The sequence below is a fragment of the Nymphaea colorata genome, unplaced genomic scaffold (genome assembly GCF_008831285.2).
Source record: "Nymphaea colorata isolate Beijing-Zhang1983 unplaced genomic scaffold, ASM883128v2 scaffold0643, whole genome shotgun sequence".
Classification (NCBI taxonomy): domain Eukaryota; kingdom Viridiplantae; phylum Streptophyta; class Magnoliopsida; order Nymphaeales; family Nymphaeaceae; genus Nymphaea; species Nymphaea colorata.
Window position 1 is genome coordinate 9,044 of NW_022205149.1, and position 19,646 is coordinate 28,689.

At 37.9% G+C, this 19,646-nt stretch overlaps 1 protein-coding gene across 1 annotated transcript; it reads left to right on the forward strand.

The window, feature by feature from the left end:
• Positions 1-1,528: 1,528 nt before the first annotated feature.
• Positions 1,529-19,601, forward strand: LOC116245334 (kinesin-like protein KIN-7C; the record flags this gene model as incomplete). The annotated part of the gene is made up of 9 exons (XM_031616959.1): positions 1,529-1,645; positions 2,099-2,246; positions 3,839-3,966; positions 15,062-15,209; positions 16,033-16,177; positions 16,273-16,375; positions 16,466-16,536; positions 17,768-17,853; positions 19,474-19,601. Coding segments are annotated over exons 1-9 (1,074 nt in total), but the record flags the coding sequence as incomplete, so codon positions are not given.
• Between the last annotated feature and the right edge of the window lie 45 nt (positions 19,602-19,646).

Sequence of the window (19,646 nt, forward strand, 5' to 3'; positions counted from 1 at the left end):
CTTTTCCAATTTATCACTAATTCACTGAACTGGCAATATAAGGCAATCGATTTGATTCATTTTCCAATTTTAATTTTTGACAACTTTGCTTCAGACTGCGGCATGGGATTGCATCATCCTGTATGACCGTGTATGCAGGAGTTTATACCAATATATATGCAGGTGTTTCTTTCAATTCTTAATTGTGTTCAAAATAACAAGGCAAAAAAGTTTGGAGTTTATTAAACCCTACTGGAATCTCAAGTGTGTTTTCATAAGTCTTTTTTCCTCTGATTATGATCAGTTATCTATTTGAAAAGGAAATACATAGTTTAAAATATCGCAAGAAACTATAACTAAAAAATGCATAGTTTAAAATATTGCAAGAAATTATAACAAATGCTTTGTGCTTCTCAAATTAACCGATTTTTTTATTAATATAACGGAAATCTACATGATTTGCATGTTGTTTTAGCTTTAGTGTCAAATGTAGGTCAAAAAAACGGGGCCATTAGATTTTCCATAGAAACATTAACCCCATTCAAACAAATGTTTTTTGTGTGCTATATATATATATATATATATATATATATATTTATATATATATATATATATTTATATATATATATATATAAACGTTGACACATTATTTCTCAAGTTTTTGAAATCATGGGAATGAAATATAGATGGAGATGGTCTAACTTCTTAATTAAATTTAAAAATAGTTAAAAATATTTTAAATTGATTTAAAAATAAAAAATAGAGGGAATCAGCCCATAGATTCTGATCCAAGCAACAAGGATTACTAGAATATGCTAGGCCTAAGACGTCATTTGAAGCAATAATGACCCAAATCTCATGACCCGACATTTGAATTTGGATCTGATATCCGGCTACACTGCTTTAAATCTGCCGAATATGAAGAAAAAAATTCATTCGATCGGGAAAATATGGGTTTTTGATTCAATTTTAAGAAATGATATTCGACTACAGTTGTCTTAAAAAAGTATATGCCTGGATAATAAACATTAGATAAAATTTCCTATATCGAACATCCATATAACTTGAAACTAGTTCGGAGCATATCATAATTTTAAATAGACGTGGTTATGAATTTAAAAGTGGATCCTAGCTCGGGTTTAATTGTGACAATAAAAGTCAGATTCAAATATAATATATACATTCACTTTGATTTCGAAGTTGAATTTAAACAGGTGAATATCCAATAAATTAGATGTAAAGATACATCATCTTCAAATCTCATCCATTGATATTCTCACACTTATTATCGTTAACTCATTAATTAATGAATGAAAAATAAGGCATTATGCCGGATTTTTTTTATTGCTTGGGGAGGGAATTAGCCGCACGGCATCAGGATTTGAGTTATGTAAATTTTCAGTTACAAAGTTCAAGAAACGCAACTTCTCAACGGTTACAGTTTCAACAAGGCTTTTCTTTTTCCCGCGAGTTCCAGGGAAGGAAAGCACACCCTCTCTCTCTCACGGAGCGAGGCTGGATCCTCGATGGCGGCGACGATGGAAGAAGGATGCAGATTGCAGGCGTGGGTTGCCGCAGTTCATCATTAGGAATTGCGAGCAGCAGCTCATATTCATCATCCTCTCCTCCCGCTGGACCAGAGTCTCCACTTGCCTCTGGTGGTAGAGTAAGACTAAGTTTCCTCCCTCCTCCCTCCTCCATTCGCTCTTTCTGTTTTTCTGCTCTCATTAGGGTATTTTTCGACCCACAAGAACAATGCTGTTCGATCGCTAGGTCCACTGCTTGGAAGGGAAGGGGGGCATCTAAAAGGTCGACAGACAGAGGAGCGAAGTGGAGAAGAGTTCGATCGGCCTCGGCCCTCGATCGTCGATCTATCGGTCCATTGAAAGCCGACAAACAGAAGACCGTTCGGAGATCGAGGGCAATAGAGAGGTTTCCAGAGAGAGTTCACCGTCCATCATTGTTCTTGATTTCACCACGTAGTGATCGATCGGTCGGTCAATCTTTTTCTTACATTCTACAGAACCCTACAAGTACGTTTAACGATCGCACTGTTCTGGTCCCATTTCAGGCGTCTCCTTCGCTTTCGCTAAACTTCTTTTGCCCTCCCGTCCTGCAGGTTCTTCTCTTCTCTGCGGTTCTCTCTTACAGTGCAAGCTCTTGGTCTGACTGTGCAGATGAAGTGTTCGACGAGACTTGCACGAACTTGAGGGTTTATGAGCGCTATACGAAGGATGTCAACCAAGCGGCAGTCAACGGATTCAATGGTACCTCTTGAATTAGTTTTGTTCTTTTAGTATTGTCAAGGATTGGACGATTTTGGTCATGTTCACATCCGCGTTTCCTTTGTAACTTCGTTGTGATCTCAATCATTGTTTGAACTGCTGCGAGCGCAAACAACACTAGTTTTGGTTATTTAGGAAATCTCATGCCTGAGAGCTTCGCTGTTTGACTCTTCTAAAAAGTGGTACCCAATTCTTGCAGGAACTGTTTTCGCTTATGGGTAGACCAGCAGTGGAAAACTTTCACAATGTAAGGTTCTTCAAATAATCCAGGAGCTATCCATCTGGCTGTCCAAGAAAGTTTTTCGGCATATTCAATTAGTAGTCATGTTGGTTTTTCGCACGAATAACTGTTAGAATGCTATAAAGACCAACCTTTAAAATGGTAGATTGGTGTTCTCTCTTCTGATGTTTGCTTGTGTTTCTGAAACTAGACAACAGATCGATTCGGGTTTCATATGTGGTGGTTTATAATGAAAAAATCAACGATCTAGGTTAATGTTGAGATTAGATCATAGTTACGTGGAGGTTAATGATTAGCTCTTTCCACACTTTCTCCATGGAGGTTAATGTTGAAATCAACGATCTAGGTTTAGGTTGTTTATTATATATCCAAGATGAGTTAGCAAGATTAGTGTACTGATGTATTCTTGAAACAGTGAAGATTTTAAGAAAGGTGCTTGAAAAGATGACAACTAAAGTCTCCACAAAATGGTTATTGTAATTCAAGATGGTCAAGTTTGGGTTGAACCGTCTTATCAGTTCTCTAGGGATTTAGCTCTTTCTCCTGTACTATAAAGTAAAAGTTCATCTAAATTTGATTCATCGAGAAATTGCTTTCTTAACCAGGCTATTCATTTTAAAACAAATATACATACACTGAAATATCACATTATATCTAGTAGACTAGTACATTCTATGGGGTCAAAAGTGTGCCTAGGCCCTGGTTAGCCACGTTTTTATCAGGCTGTAGTGTCTAGGCAGCAAATGTAGGAAGGTTTTCCTTTCTCCTTTTCTTCTTCTTCTTTTCCCTGACTTATGCTTTTCTTTGTTTTTATTCTCTTTCTTTTTGGCCTGCTTTGCCCCACCTAGTCCTTTTTGAAGGTCCATTTCCTAGGCCTTCCCAATACTTTTGACTATATAGAGTGCACTACTCTTGTGGTGCAGTCAGTAACACCATGGATTCTTGATAAGCTGGGAGCAACAAACACAAAAGTGCATCCAAGTTGGCTTTTCATTTGGGGGCAATAAGATACTTATGTTCCATTATAATCCTAGATCTGCTGAGTTGTCTGGCAAAAAAAATTCCTTCGGTATTTGCTTCAGCAATGGGTTTGACTTAAGCTTGAAATGGTTGAAAATCTGAAGTAAACTTTCATCTCTTTATAAAGAGTATAACTACTTGGAAAAGGTTTAGTTTGAACAATTGTAACTAAGAACGTGTTGGCATGTCTTGCTTTCAGGGTGTTATGGTCTTTCTAGCTGCCAAGTCTCGTTTCATAAAGACTGCTGATTCGCTGAAGAAGCTGCTGATTTTCAAAATTTCCTCATCCGTGTTGAGATGCTTGTTGCTGCAGTGGGGCACCTCTGTGCATTTCCTTATAAAGAATATGCTGGTGCAAATATTGGTGCTTCAGGAGGACTAACTAGAAACTTGACTCATGCCTTGAAGGTTAATGATTTCTATCATGACATGGTCCATCAGGTTAGTTTTTTCCTTGCTTTGCATCTCATGGCTGTTTCAAACGAGCTATTTCTGTATGTGGCATTCTGTTAATCGCTGCTGAACTCCTATAAGGATGAGCTAAAGCACTGTGCTATACTAATATTGTTATGGCACTTATTTCTAAGTTTCTGACCTGTCAATGTTTGAACCATCCATTTTGTTAGCCAATTTGAAGAATCACATTCCTTGGCTTGAATGAAGAGCATTAAAAATATGCTCTTCCTTGCTCAGTTGTTTTTTTTTCACTGCTGCCTGAGTCAAACTGCAGAGTCATGACTTAATTAATTCCTGGTTGAATCCTGGGTCAATGGGTTTAAGCTTTAAAAACATTTCTCATGTGCACAGATGACCAAGTTCTGGTTCACTTGTTTCCTTTTTTTGAGGATCACTAAACTTGTACTTTATGTTCTAGGAACCGTTTTTATCCTTGGATTTCAATTTCTTATATGTTACAGCTGCTTTGGCAGTTGTTCATTTTGGAAAGGTGCAAATTCTATTATGATTTATAGTATTATGTCACGATACAATCGTGATTATTTGGCAAACTATTGTCACTATATCTTTTGTACTTTATTATGTTATGTCCTGAGGAACCTTGTCGTCCTCTTGATGAATTTTATCTTAAAATATGATATAAGGTGCATATCAGAGTTTTGGATATGATGCCTTTAAGATATGTTTGTTTCTTTTATAATGAAAGGTAAGACAAAATATTGATTGAAATCAATGAACGATGTTCGTTGTAGTGGGAACTAGCGGATGCTGCATGTGGAAGCACATTCTTGACAAATAGTGATAAACAAAATTAGACTTTGTTATTCACAATAGTGTTCATCATGCTTCATTGTCTTGGCAAGAAAGAGCAACACATATAACTTAAAGTGCACTCAAGGGATGTGATTTAAATGATATGTGATGGTTTCATTTTGATCGCAAAAGATATGACGAACCCCGTACAACAAAAGGGAAAGCAGTCCTGTGAAACCTTGGAACTGCTTTAGGACCTTGATGAAGCAACATACCCACCATAAAGTTAAAAATGTCAATTAGATGCAATTGAAATAAATGGCTGACTGGTTGACACGACCAATGCATGGCCAACTAGATGCATTGGTACAATGGTCAGCTTTATGAGGTTATGCATATGACAAAAGCAAAGTCAATGAAAAGCATGCTATACTAGACAAGTGCGCTCAAGGGATGTAATTCAAATGATATGTGATGGTTTCATTTTGATCGCAAAAGATAGGATGAACCCTGTACAACAAAAGGGAAAGCAGTTCTGTGAGACCTCAGAACTGCTCTAGGATATTGATGAAGTAGCATGCCCACGATCAAGTTAAAAATGTTAATTAGATGCAATTGAAATAAATGACTGATTAGTTGACACGACCAAAGCATGACCAACTATATGCATTGGTATAATGGTCAGCTTTTGGAGGATATGCGTAAGACAAAAGGACAAGTGCTCTAGGACCCCGATGAAGCAACACGCCCACCATCAAGTTAAAAATCTAAATTAAATGCAATTGAAATAAATTGCTGACCGGTTGACACGACCAACACATGGCCAACTAGATGCATTGGTATAATGGTGAGCTTTACGAGTTTATGCATACGACAAGAGGAAAGTCAATGAAAAGCATGTAATACTAGACAAGTTCGATCAAGGGATGTGATTTAAATGATATGTGATGGTTTGATTTTGAGCGCAAAAGATAGGATGAACCCTGTTCAACAAAAGGGAAAACAGTCCTGTGAGACCTCAAAACTTATCTTTGATCTTGATGAAGCGGCATGGTCTCGATGAAGTTAAAAATGTTAATTAGATGCAATTGAAAGAAATGGCTGACTGGTTGACACGACCAACGCAAGATCAACTAGATGCATTGGTATAATGGTCCTTCAGGAGGTTATGGGTAAGACAAGAGGAAAGTCAATGAAAAGCATGCAATACTAGACAAGTGCGCTCAAGGGATGTGATTTAAATGATATGTGATGGTTTGATTTTGAGCGCAAAGGATACGATGAAGCCTGTTCAACAAAAGGGAAAGCGGTCCTGTGAGACCTCAGAACTGCACTATGATCTTGATGAAGCGGCAAGCTCTCGATGAAGTTAAAAATGTTAATTAGATGCAATTGAAAGAAATGGCTGACTGGTTGACTGGTTGAATGCATGACAAGTGCGCTCAATGGTATAATGGTCAGTTTTAAGAGGTTATGCGTAAGAGAAAAGGAAAGACAATGAAAAACATGCAATACTAGACAAGTGCGATGAAGGGATGTGATGTAAATGATATGTGATAGTCTCAAGTTAAAAATGTCAATTAGATGCAATTGAAATAAATGGCTGACTGGTTGACACGACCAACGCACGACCAACTAGATGCATTGGTATAGTGGTCAGCTTTAGGTGGTTATGCGTAGGACAAAAGGAATGTCAATGAAAAGCATGCAATACTACACAAGTGCGCTCATGGGATGTGACGTAAATGATTTGTGATCGTCTCATGTTGAGGGAAAAAGATAATATGAACCCCGTACAGCAAAGATGGAAAGCAGTCCTGTGAGACCTGGGAACTGCTCTAGGACCTTGATGAAGCAACATGCCCACCATAAAGTTAAATGTCAATTAGATGCAATTGAAATAAATGGCTGACTGGTTGAGACGACCAACGCACGACCAACTAGATGCATTGGTATAATGGTCAATTTTAGGTGGTTATGCATATGACAAAAGGAATGTCAATGAAAAGCATGCAATACTACACACGTGCGCTCATGGGATGTGACGTAAATGATTTGTGATCGTCTCATGTTGAGGGCAAAAGATAATATGAACCCCGTACAACAAAGAGGGAAAGCAGTCCTGTGAGACCTGGGAACTGCTCTAGGACCTTGATGAAGCAACATGCCCACCATAAAGTTAAAGTTGTTAATTAAATGCAATTGAAATAAATGGCTGACTGGTTGACACGACCAATGCATGACCAACTAGATGCATTGGTATAATGGTCAGCTTTTGGAGGATATGCATAAGACAAAAGGACACGTGCTCTAGGATCCCGATGAAGCAACATGCCCACCATCAAGTTAAAAATGTCGTTTAGATGCAATTGAAATAAATGGCTGACTAGTTGACACGACCAACGCATGGCCAACTAGATGCATTGGTATAATGGTCAGCTATAGGGTGTTATGCATAGGACAAAAGGAAAGTCAATTAAAAACATGCAATACTAGACAAGTGCGCTCAAGTGATGTGATTTAAATGATATGTGATGGTTTCATTTTGAGCGCGAAAGATAGAATGAAACCTGATCAACAAGAGGGAAAGCAGTCCTGTGAGACCTTGGAACTGATCTATGATCTTGATGAAGCGGCATGCCATCGATGAAGTAAAAAATGTCAATTACGTGCAACTGAAATAAATGGCTGACTGGTTGACACGACCAACGCATGACCAACTAGATGCATTGGTATAATTGTGAGCTTTAGGAGGTTATGGGTAAGACAAGAGGAAAGTCAATGAAAAGCATGCAATACTAGACAAGTGCGCTCAAGGGATGTGATTTAAATGATATGTGATGGTTTGATTTTGAGCGCAAAGGATACGATGAACCCTGTTCAACAGAAGGGAAAGCAGTCCTGTGAGACCTCGGAACTGTTCTATGCTCTTGATGAAGCGGCAAGCTCTCGATGAAGTTAAAAATGTTAATTAGATGCAATTGAAGGAAATGGCTGATTGGTTGACACGACCAATGCATGACGAACTATGTGCATCGGAATAATGGTCAGTTTTTGGAGGTTATGCGTAAGACAAAGGGAAAGACAATGAAAAACATGCAATACTAGACAAGTGCGATGAAGGGATGTGATGTAAATGATATGTGATAGTCTCAAGTTAAAAATGTCAATTAGATGCAATTGAAATAAATGGCTGACTAGTTGACACGACCAACGCACGGCCAACTAGATGCATTGGTATAATGGTCAGCTTTAGGTGGTTATGCGTAGGACAAAAGGAATGTCAATGAAAAGCATGCAATACTAGACAAGTGCGCTGATGGGATGTGATGTTAGTGATATGTGATCGTCTCATGTTCTGGGCAAAAGATAAGATGAACCCCGTACAACAAAGAGAGAAAGCAGTCCTGTGATACTTGGGAACTGCTCTAGGACATTGATGAAGCAACATGCCCACCATAAAGTTAAATGTCAATTAGATGCAATTGAAATAAATGGCTGACTGGTTGACACGACCAACGCACGACCAACTAGATGCATTGGTATAGTGGTCAGCTTTAGGTGGTTATGCGTAGGACAAAAGGAATGTCAATGAAAAGCATGCAATACTACACAAGTGCGCTCATGGGATGTGACGTAAATGATTTGTGATCGTCTCATGTTGAGGGCAAAAGATAATATGAACCCCGTACAGCAAAGATGGAAAGCAGTCCTGTGAGACCTGGGAACTGCTCTAGGACCTTGATGAAGCAACATGCCCACCATAAAGTTAAATGTCAATTAGATGCAATTGAAATAAATGGCTGACTGGTTGAGACGATCAACGCACGACCAACTAGATGCATTGGTATAATGGTCAGTTTTAGGTGGTTATGCATAGGACAAAAGGAATGTCAATGAAAACATGCAATACTACACAAGTGCACTCATGGGATGTGACGTAAATGATTTGTGATCGTCTCATGTTGAGGGCAAAAGATAATATGAACCCCGTACAACAAAGAGGGAAAGCAGTCCTGTGAGACCTGGGAACTGCTCTAGGACCTTGATGAAGCAACATGCCCACCATAAAGTTAAAGATGTCAATTAAATGCAATTGAAATAAATGGCTGACTGGTTGACACGACCAATGCATGACCAACTAGATGCATTGGTATAATGGTCAGCTTTTGGAGGATATGCATAAGACAAAAGGACACGTGCTCTAGGATCCCGATGAAGCAACATGCCCACCATCAAGTTAAAAATGTCATTTAGATGCAATTGAAATAAATGGCTGACTAGTTGACACGACCAACGCATGGCCAACTAGATGCATTGGTATAATGGTCAGCTATAGGGTTTTATGCATAGGACAAAAGGAAAGTCAATGAAAAACATGCAATACTAGACAAGTGCGCTCAAGGGATGTGATTTAAATGATATGTGATGGTTTTATTTTGAGCGCGAAAGATAGAATGAAACCTGATCAACAAAAGGGAAAGCAGTCCTGTGAGACCTCGGAACTGATCTATGATCTTGATGAAGCGGCATGCCATCGATGAAGTAAAAAATGTCAATTAGATGCAACAGAAATAAATGGCTGACTGGTTGACATGACCAACGCATGACCAACTGTATGCATTGGTATAATTGTGAGCTTTAGGAGGTTATGGGTAAGACAAGAGGAAAGTCAATGAAAAGCATGCAATACTAGACAAGTGCGCTCAAGGGATGTGATTTAAATGATATGTGATGGTTTGATTTTGAGTGCAAAGGATACGATGAACCCTGTTCAACAGAAGGGAAAGCAGTCCTGTGAGACCTCGGAACTGTTCTATGATCTTGATGAAGCGGCAAGCTCTCGATGAAGTTAAAAATGTTAATTAGATGCAATTGAAGGAAATGGCTGATTGGTTGACACGACCAATGCATGACGAACTATGTGCATCAGAATAATGGTCAGTTTTTGGAGGTTATGCGTAAGACAAAGGGAAAGACAATGAAAAACATGCAATACTAGACAAGTGCGATGAAGGGGTGTGATGTAAATGATATGTGATAGTCTCAAGTTAAAAATGTCAATTAGATGCAATTGAAATAAATGGCTGACTGGTTGACACGACCAACGCACGACCAACTAGATGCATTGGTATAATGGTCAGCTTTAGGTGGTTATGCGTAAGACAAAAGGAATGTCAATGAAAAGCATGCAATACTAGACAAGTGCACTCATGTGATGTGACGTAAATGATTTGTGATCGTCTCATGTTGAGGGCAAAAGATAATATGAACCCCGTACAACAAAGAGGGAAAGCAGTCCTGTGAGACCTGTGAACTGCTTTAGGACATTGATGAAGCAACATGCCCACCATAAAGTTAAATGTCAATTAGATGCAATTGAAATAAATGGCTGACTGGTTGAGACGACCTATGCACGACCAACTAGATGCATTGGTATAATGGTCAGTTTTAGGTGGTTATGCAAGGACAAAAGGAATGTCAATGAAAAGCATGCAATACTACACAAGTGCGCTCATGGGATGTGCCGTAAATGATTTGTGATCGTCTCATGTTGAGGGAAAAAGATAATATGAACCCCGTACAACAAAGAGGGAAAGCAGTCCTGTGAGACCTGGGAACTGCTCTAGGACCTTGATGAAGCAACATGCCCACCATAAAGTTAAAGATGTCAATTAAATGCAATTGAAATAAATGGCTGACTGGTTGTCACGACCAATACATGACCAACTAGATGCATTGGTATAATGGTAAGCTTTTGGAAGATATGCGTAAGACAAAAGGACACGTGCTCTAGGATCCCGATGAAGCAACATGCCCACCATCAAGTTAAAAATGTCATTTAGATGCAATTGAAATAAATGGCTGACTAGATGACACGACCAACGCATGGCCAACTAGATGCATTGGTATAATGGTCAGCTATAGGGTGTTATGCATAGGACAAAAGGAAAGTCATTGAAAAACATGCAATACTAGACAAGTGCGCTCAAGGGATGTAATTTAAATGATATGTGATGGTTTCATTTTGAGCGCGATAGATAGAATGAAACCTGTTCAACAAAAGGGAAAGCAGTCCTGTGAGACCTCGGAACTGATCTATGATCTTGATGAAGCGGCATGCCATCGATGAAGTAAAAAATGTCAATTAGATGCAACTGAAATAAATGGCTGACTGGTTTACACGACCAATGCATGACCAACTACATGCATTGGTATAATTGTGAGCTATAGGAGGTTATGGGTAAGACAAGAGGAAAGTCAATGAAAAGCATGCAATACTAGACAAGTGCGCTCAAGGGATGTGATTTAAATGATATGTGATGGTTTGATTTTGAGCGCAAAGGATACGATGAACCCTGTTCAACAGAAGGGAAAGCAGTCCTGTGAGACCTCGGAACTGTTCTATGATCTTGATGAAGCGGCAAGCTCTCGATCAAGTTAAAAATGTTAATTAGATGCAATTGAAGGAAATGGCTGATTGGTTGACACGACCAATGCATGACGAACTATTTGCATCAGAATAATGGTAAGTTTTTGGAGGTTATGCGTAAGACAAAGGGAAAGACAATGAAAAACATGCAATACTAGACAAGTGCGATGAAGGGGTGTGATGTAAAGGATATGTGATAGTCTCAAGTTAAAAATGTCAATTAGATGCAATTGAAATAAATGGCTGACTGGTTGAGACGACCAACGCACGACCAACTAGATGCATTGGTATAATGGTCAGTTTTAGGTGGTTATGCATAGGACAAAAGGAATGTCAATGAAAAGCATGCAATACTACACACGTGCGCTCATGGGATGTGACGTAAATGATTTGTGATCGTCTCATGTTGAGGGCAAAAGATAATATGAACCCCGTACAACAAAGAGGGAAAGCAGTCCTGTGAGACCTGGGAACTGCTCTAGGACCTTGATGAAGCAACATGCCCACCATAAAGTTAAAGTTGTCAATTAAATGCAACATGCCCACCATAGGGTTTGGGGTTTAGGGTTTAGGGTTTAGGGTTTTAGGGTTTAGGGTTTAGGGTTTAGGGTTTAGGGTTTAGGGTTTATTTTGTAATTTTAAAATAAAATTGGTGATAAATTTCGATTATGTATTAATAGGTAAATCGATGTGCAGAGCGACCACCAATATTTAAAACATTAGTCTTGATTATATATGTTTCCCAACATCACCTTATCTTTTTCTCAGGCATCGATTGAATTAATTGGTTTGCTTTGACAAGGTTGGCTGGATGATATGCACGTTTTAAAACTAAAAGATACAATCTCAAAATGTATGTGTTGAGTTCTCGACAATTAGATTCCGAACAATTGTTATATGATTGCACCTCATTTATTCCGTAAACAATCTTTAAAGTACTTTTTAACCACAGCAAACTGAGATTTTGAATTGCTTCATTTAATTAATCTTTTGTTTCCTTTATAATTTAAGTGACGAAAGAAATGATTAAACAATACTACGCTCTTACCATTACTTGTCATTTTATAGCAAGTTGCATGGGATTTCACCAGTGCCATCTCGACCAGTTCCATAATGTCTTTTATTCTTAAAAGTGGTTTTATTACTTAATCAAAATTTGTGCATGCTTTTGAAAATTTGTAATTGATTGAAACAACCAAGAAAAATGAAAATAAAAATCCTAAAGTAATTGCATTTGTCCAGTCCACACGGCGACTCGATTACCGACACATATGACTTGTCTTGCAAAGATAATGGGGCCTGGTTTTTTATCTTATGATATGGATTCCGTAAGGTCTCAATGCAGATTGGAGTCTAGGATCTATAAAAAGATCCAATCCATTGGATGTAAGTTTTTTGGATCTCAAGTTAGTCATAGAAATAATCGGCTACAAATTTCAACAATTCTAAACTCAAATTTCTGCCACATGAGTCTAAAACATGCGAGCATGCATGTTGGACTCAATGAAGTCCGGATCAGCCCGAGACCAACCTATTTCCACCCCTCTGTCGCCCCATCTAGGAAAGATTCCACCACAACTTCATGTAGTTGGATTGATAAATGGCAATAGTTAAATTCCAATTAATGTAAACTTGGTTCCAATAATATTTTATATTAAAATTCAAAATTTTGAAGAACCTACAAATATCTAAATCCATAGAAAATGGCTATAGTATCTTATTCCATCTCTTATATTTTTTTATTTTTCAATAATTATATTTTATTTTTTGTCTAAAAAAGCCTACAATCGTATTCTTTTCCAATTTATCACTAATTCACTGAACTGGCAATATAAGGCAATCGATTTGATTCATTTTCCAATTTTAATTTTTGACAACTTTGCTTCAGACTGCGGCATGGGATTGCATCATCCTGTATGACCGTGTATGCAGGAGTTTATACCAATATATATGCAGGTGTTTCTTTCAATTCTTAATTGTGTTCAAAATAACAAGGCAAAAAAGTTTGGAGTTTATTAAACCCTACTGGAATCTCAAGTGTGTTTTCATAAGTCTTTTTTCCTCTGATTATGATCAGTTATCTATTTGAAAAGGAAATACATAGTTTAAAATATCGCAAGAAACTATAACTAAAAAATGCATAGTTTAAAATATTGCAAGAAATTATAACAAATGCTTTGTGCTTCTCAAATTAACCGATTTTTTTATTAATATAACGGAAATCTACATGATTTGCATGTTGTTTTAGCTTTAGTGTCAAATGTAGGTCAAAAAAACGGGGCCATTAGATTTTCCATAGAAACATTAACCCCATTCAAACAAATGTTTTTTGTGTGCTATATATATATATATATATATATATATATATATTTATATATATATATATATATTTATATATATATATATATAAACGTTGACACATTATTTCTCAAGTTTTTGAAATCATGGGAATGAAATATAGATGGAGATGGTCTAACTTCTTAATTAAATTTAAAAATAGTTAAAAATATTTTAAATTGATTTAAAAATAAAAAATAGAGGGAATCAGCCCATAGATTCTGATCCAAGCAACAAGGATTACTAGAATATGCTAGGCCTAAGACGTCATTTGAAGCAATAATGACCCAAATCTCATGACCCGACATTTGAATTTGGATCTGATATCCGGCTACACTGCTTTAAATCTGCCGAATATGAAGAAAAAAATTCATTCGATCGGGAAAATATGGGTTTTTGATTCAATTTTAAGAAATGATATTCGACTACAGTTGTCTTAAAAAAGTATATGCCTGGATAATAAACATTAGATAAAATTTCCTATATCGAACATCCATATAACTTGAAACTAGTTCGGAGCATATCATAATTTTAAATAGACGTGGTTATGAATTTAAAAGTGGATCCTAGCTCGGGTTTAATTGTGACAATAAAAGTCAGATTCAAATATAATATATACATTCACTTTGATTTCGAAGTTGAATTTAAACAGGTGAATATCCAATAAATTAGATGTAAAGATACATCATCTTCAAATCTCATCCATTGATATTCTCACACTTATTATCGTTAACTCATTAATTAATGAATGAAAAATAAGGCATTATGCCGGATTTTTTTTATTGCTTGGGGAGGGAATTAGCCGCACGGCATCAGGATTTGAGTTATGTAAATTTTCAGTTACAAAGTTCAAGAAACGCAACTTCTCAACGGTTACAGTTTCAACAAGGCTTTTCTTTTTCCCGCGAGTTCCAGGGAAGGAAAGCACACCCTCTCTCTCTCACGGAGCGAGGCTGGATCCTCGATGGCGGCGACGATGGAAGAAGGATGCAGATTGCAGGCGTGGGTTGCCGCAGTTCATCATTAGGAATTGCGAGCAGCAGCTCATATTCATCATCCTCTCCTCCCGCTGGACCAGAGTCTCCACTTGCCTCTGGTGGTAGAGTAAGACTAAGTTTCCTCCCTCCTCCCTCCTCCATTCGCTCTTTCTGTTTTTCTGCTCTCATTAGGGTATTTTTCGACCCACAAGAACAATGCTGTTCGATCGCTAGGTCCACTGCTTGGAAGGGAAGGGGGGCATCTAAAAGGTCGACAGACAGAGGAGCGAAGTGGAGAAGAGTTCGATCGGCCTCGGCCCTCGATCGTCGATCTATCGGTCCATTGAAAGCCGACAAACAGAAGACCGTTCGGAGATCGAGGGCAATAGAGAGGTTTCCAGAGAGAGTTCACCGTCCATCATTGTTCTTGATTTCACCACGTAGTGATCGATCGGTCGGTCAATCTTTTTCTTACATTCTACAGAACCCTACAAGTACGTTTAACGATCGCACTGTTCTGGTCCCATTTCAGGCGTCTCCTTCGCTTTCGCTAAACTTCTTTTGCCCTCCCGTCCTGCAGGTTCTTCTCTTCTCTGCGGTTCTCTCTTACAGTGCAAGCTCTTGGTCTGACTGTGCAGATGAAGTGTTCGACGAGACTTGCACGAACTTGAGGGTTTATGAGCGCTATACGAAGGATGTCAACCAAGCGGCAGTCAACGGATTCAATGGTACCTCTTGAATTAGTTTTGTTCTTTTAGTATTGTCAAGGATTGGACGATTTTGGTCATGTTCACATCCGCGTTTCCTTTGTAACTTCGTTGTGATCTCAATCATTGTTCGAACTGCTGCGAGCGCAAACAACACTAGTTTTGGTTATTTAGGAAATCTCATGCCTGAGAGCTTCGCTGTTTGACTCTTCTAAAAAGTGGTACCCAATTCTTGCAGGAACTGTTTTCGCTTATGGGTAGACCAGCAGTGGAAAACTTTCACAATGTAAGGTTCTTCAAATAATCCAGGAGCTATCCATCTGGCTGTCCAAGAAAGTTTTTCGGCATATTCAATTAGTAGTCATGTTGGTTTTTCGCACGAATAACTGTTAGAATGCTATAAAGACCAACCTTTAAAATGGTAGATTGGTGTTCTCTCTTCTGATGTTTGCTTGTGTTTCTGAAACTAGACAACAGATCGATTCGGGTTTCATATGTGGTGGTTTATAATGAAAAAATCAACGATCTAGGTTAATGTTGAGATTAGATCATAGTTACGTGGAGGTTAATGATTAGCTCTTTCCACACTTTCTCCATGGAGGTTAATGTTGAGATTCAATTTAGGTTATAGAAAGCTGAGGGGAAGAATCTGTGGCATTTGGGGATAGGTCAACTGAAGATGCTATCTGTGTCTTTGTTTTGGTTTCTGATCTAGCACACTTCTGGAAACTATCTTCTATATGTTTCCTATGATGGCATATGGGATCATAATAGTTCTTAGTTTTTCTTTTTTATTTAGAGTATATCAGATGTTTAAAATACAAACCTTTTTCTTTTTTTCCAGAATTTGGTAGATTTGGCTGGTTCAGAGCCTATTCAAAGACTGGTGCTGGTGGCATACGTTTGAAGGAAGGAAAATACAAAAATAAAAGCTTAATGGCTCTTGTTAATGTTATCAACAGACTTAGTGATAGTGGTGTTAGGAAAAGGTCTGGTATAGGTAGCCCTTTGTCCTATTAAATTTTCATTGTTAGCGGTATAATTATTAGGACTCTAATTTCTCACTGGTATATCATCTTTGCAGAGGACATATTCCTTACCGGGATAGCAAGCTCACCGCAATTCTTCAGCCTGCTCTTGGTGGCAATGCAAAGACTTCCATTATCTGTACTGTTGCACCTGAAGAGGTAAAACTTAAGTCTGTTTTTTCTAGGCATTTTCTTTTGATCAATTCCATTAAAGCTCATAGTTACATGCAATCAGTTATCTGTCTATAGGTTCATGTTGATGAAACAAGGGGGACTTTGCAGTCGCTGGTAGAGCTAAGCGCATCACAAATTGTGTTCAAGTGAATGAGGTTATCTCTTCCTTGTCTTGTTTTAATCGTGCAGGATTGTAATTCATCTTTGTCTTGTTTTTTTATACATGTTTAATAACTTGATCGAATCAACTGAGTTGTCTGAGACCTGGTAGCTTAATCTCCAATCTGGTCAATAAAATGGAAGAATCAGGAAATGGGAAGACTTGGCTTTGCATGACCAGGCTGAGTGATCCAAGTTTTGGCCGTGACAGTAGAGTTTTGGCCAAGTTAGCCTAGTCCCAGGGTTTGATGGAGTCATTCATGTATACAAAGTAATGACCATGTCTACAAAGTCACACACACACATACACTCTATAGTCCATTACCAAAATTTACTATATTACAGAAAAACGGGCGTACTAATAATGTAATTGTAGGGAACATATTACTAAAATTTTCATTTTTAAGTTTTCGTTTTATACACACATAGACATTATTATACATGTTATATGTATCATATCAATGTTATAATAAACTAAACAATACCACACATATTGTACATATATTTTATTCGCCAAAAGATATTCTTCAGAAACCTTTGAACGTCTCTTCCTGGCCAGAAAAAGCAAAGACCACATTTGTGACCACAGAGTTTTCTTGGACACTTAGATTGGTATTGTTTTTTTGGCAGTTCGTTGTACGTGAGTTATAGAGAGAGGGAGAGACAGAGAGAGAGTGAGAGAGAGTGAGAGAGAGAGCGAGCTTTGCTCAGATCTGAATTGAATGAGAAAGACATTTAAGCTTACCATGTGCCTTTCTAGTACATCTTGTACTATAGATAAAACCGTGAGAAAGAGAGATGCTGGAACGGAATCTGCAGTTCCTGGCATCCTTTGGACAGGAAGAACAAATGCAGGCCTGAGAAGGACTACATTTCACTTAGGCAGCAGTGGAAGTGGAGCATCTGTTCTATGGTCTTGGCATTTGATTCTTTTGATATTCTATATTGATGATGATCATTCTTTAGAGCAGCATTTATATAAGTGTCCTAGAATAATCAGTCTTTTAAAAGTTAAAACTGTTATGTGGTTCTTCTTTTGGCTGGTACTTGTTTTAGGTCCTCATGAACTTTATCACGTTTTGTGCTTGTATCATCATCCCATCAGTTCACTGCTCACTAACATAAATTGAAGTATATGTTCTAAGCATGTATGCTATATGATATGCTTTATATTATACATGCATTCTGGAATTTTAACTGGATTTTCTGTGCTTCCAGCTATGAAGCATGGGTCATTTACAATTTCCTTTCACTTTGCGTTGCATGGGTGGGAGGCCCCGGTGCTGTTGTATTGAGTTTAAATGGTAAGAGTTTTGAAACCATTGTGGTGTCTCATGACATGCTGCTTTCCTGCCATACCTCTTGATGGGTGTGTATCTATTGGAGAACGTCATAGGTTATTGTTCTTGGCTTGTCTTTTTTACTTGTGAAAGGAACCATATCGGCTAGATATATCCAAATACCAAACAAATCTATCACTGCAAAATTGTCCAAGGAGAGAGAAGTTTTACTATTGAGCACACTCTCGTGTGCATATGTGTACATGTCGATGACTCTCTTAGTAGCATGATGATCAAAGATTCCATGAATCTCATAGTAGAAAATTCATGGAAAAGATCATGCTATTCCCTTTCTCCATGACCAATGAAAGCACAGAAATAGGTATGAAGATAAGGAAAGCTTTGCCTCTCTCCGTCCATCAGTGTTGTATCCTGTACATTGTTTGAACATCCTCTATTTCAATTAGCTGTTCAGTGTTCGTAACCAAAAGATGAAGCATGAAATTGGACTTGGAACCACGAGTGGAACTGGAAGTTACACTAGCCTGAAGGCAGAGTATAGCAGTTCTGTAATAAGAGCCATCAAGTATTTTTGTTGTGAAAAATTACCAACTTTGCTTTACATTTTGTTGATATGTTGAAGTCCAAGTGATTCTTGAAACATCATGTCAAAATTTAATTGCAGCCAAATAGTTACAAAATCATAAGCAGAGAGAATCCATCTGCAAAATCATTTTTCTAAGATCTAGGAAAAGATAACTTTTACTTCTTTCATTAGAGAAAAAGCTTCCTTTTCTCAGAGAGAGAGAGAGAGAGAGAGAGAGAGAGAGAGAGAGAGAGGTTCTTTGAAGAAGTTCTAGCAACATGGTACCTTTGGAAGTCTTCACATCATATGCAAGTTTGGTGGGGAAATTTTTTCAAAATTTTAGGAAGTTGCATGTTGGCTTTCTTGTTTAGAAAGTCTTTTGACAGCATATTTGTCTAACTTACTACATGGTTGGGGATTGTAATGCATCCAAAAGGTGATGAAACATGTGAATTGTTGGTGTAAATGGTAGTGTCACTGGCCCTTTTTTAATTTTTTCTTCTTCTTCTTTTCCCTGACTTATACTCTTCTTTGTTTTTATTCTCTTTCTTTTGGCCTGCTTTGCCCCACCTAGTCCTTTTTGAAGGTCCATTTCCTAGGCCTTCCAATACTTTTGACTATATAGAGTGCACTACTCTTGTGCTGCAGTCAGTAACACCATGGATTCTTGATGAGCTGGGAGCAACGAACACAAAAAGTGCATCCAAGTTGGCTTTTCATTTGGGGCAATAAGATACTTATGTTCCATTATAATCCTAGATCTGCTGAGTTGTCTGGCAAAAAAAATTCCTTCGGTATTTCCTTCAGCAATGGGTTTGACTTAAACTTGAAATGGTTGAAAATCTGAAGTAAACTTTCATCTCTTTATAAAGAGTATAACTACTTGGAAAAGGTTTAGTTTGAACAATTGTAACTAAGAACGTGTTGGCATGTCTTGCTTTCAGGGTGTTATGGTCTTTCTAGCTGCCAAGTCTCGTTTCATAAAGACTGCTGATTCGCTGAAGAAGCTGCTGATTTTCAAAATTTCCTCATCCGTGTTGAGATGCTTGTTGCTGCAGTGGGGCACCTTTGTTCATTTCCTTATAAAGAATATGCTGGTGCAAATATTGGTGCTTCAGGTGGACTAACTAGAAACTTGACTCATGCCTTGAAGGTTAATGATTTCTATCATGACACGGTCCATCAGGTTAGTTTTTTCCTTGCTTTGCATCTCATGGCTGTTTCAAACGAG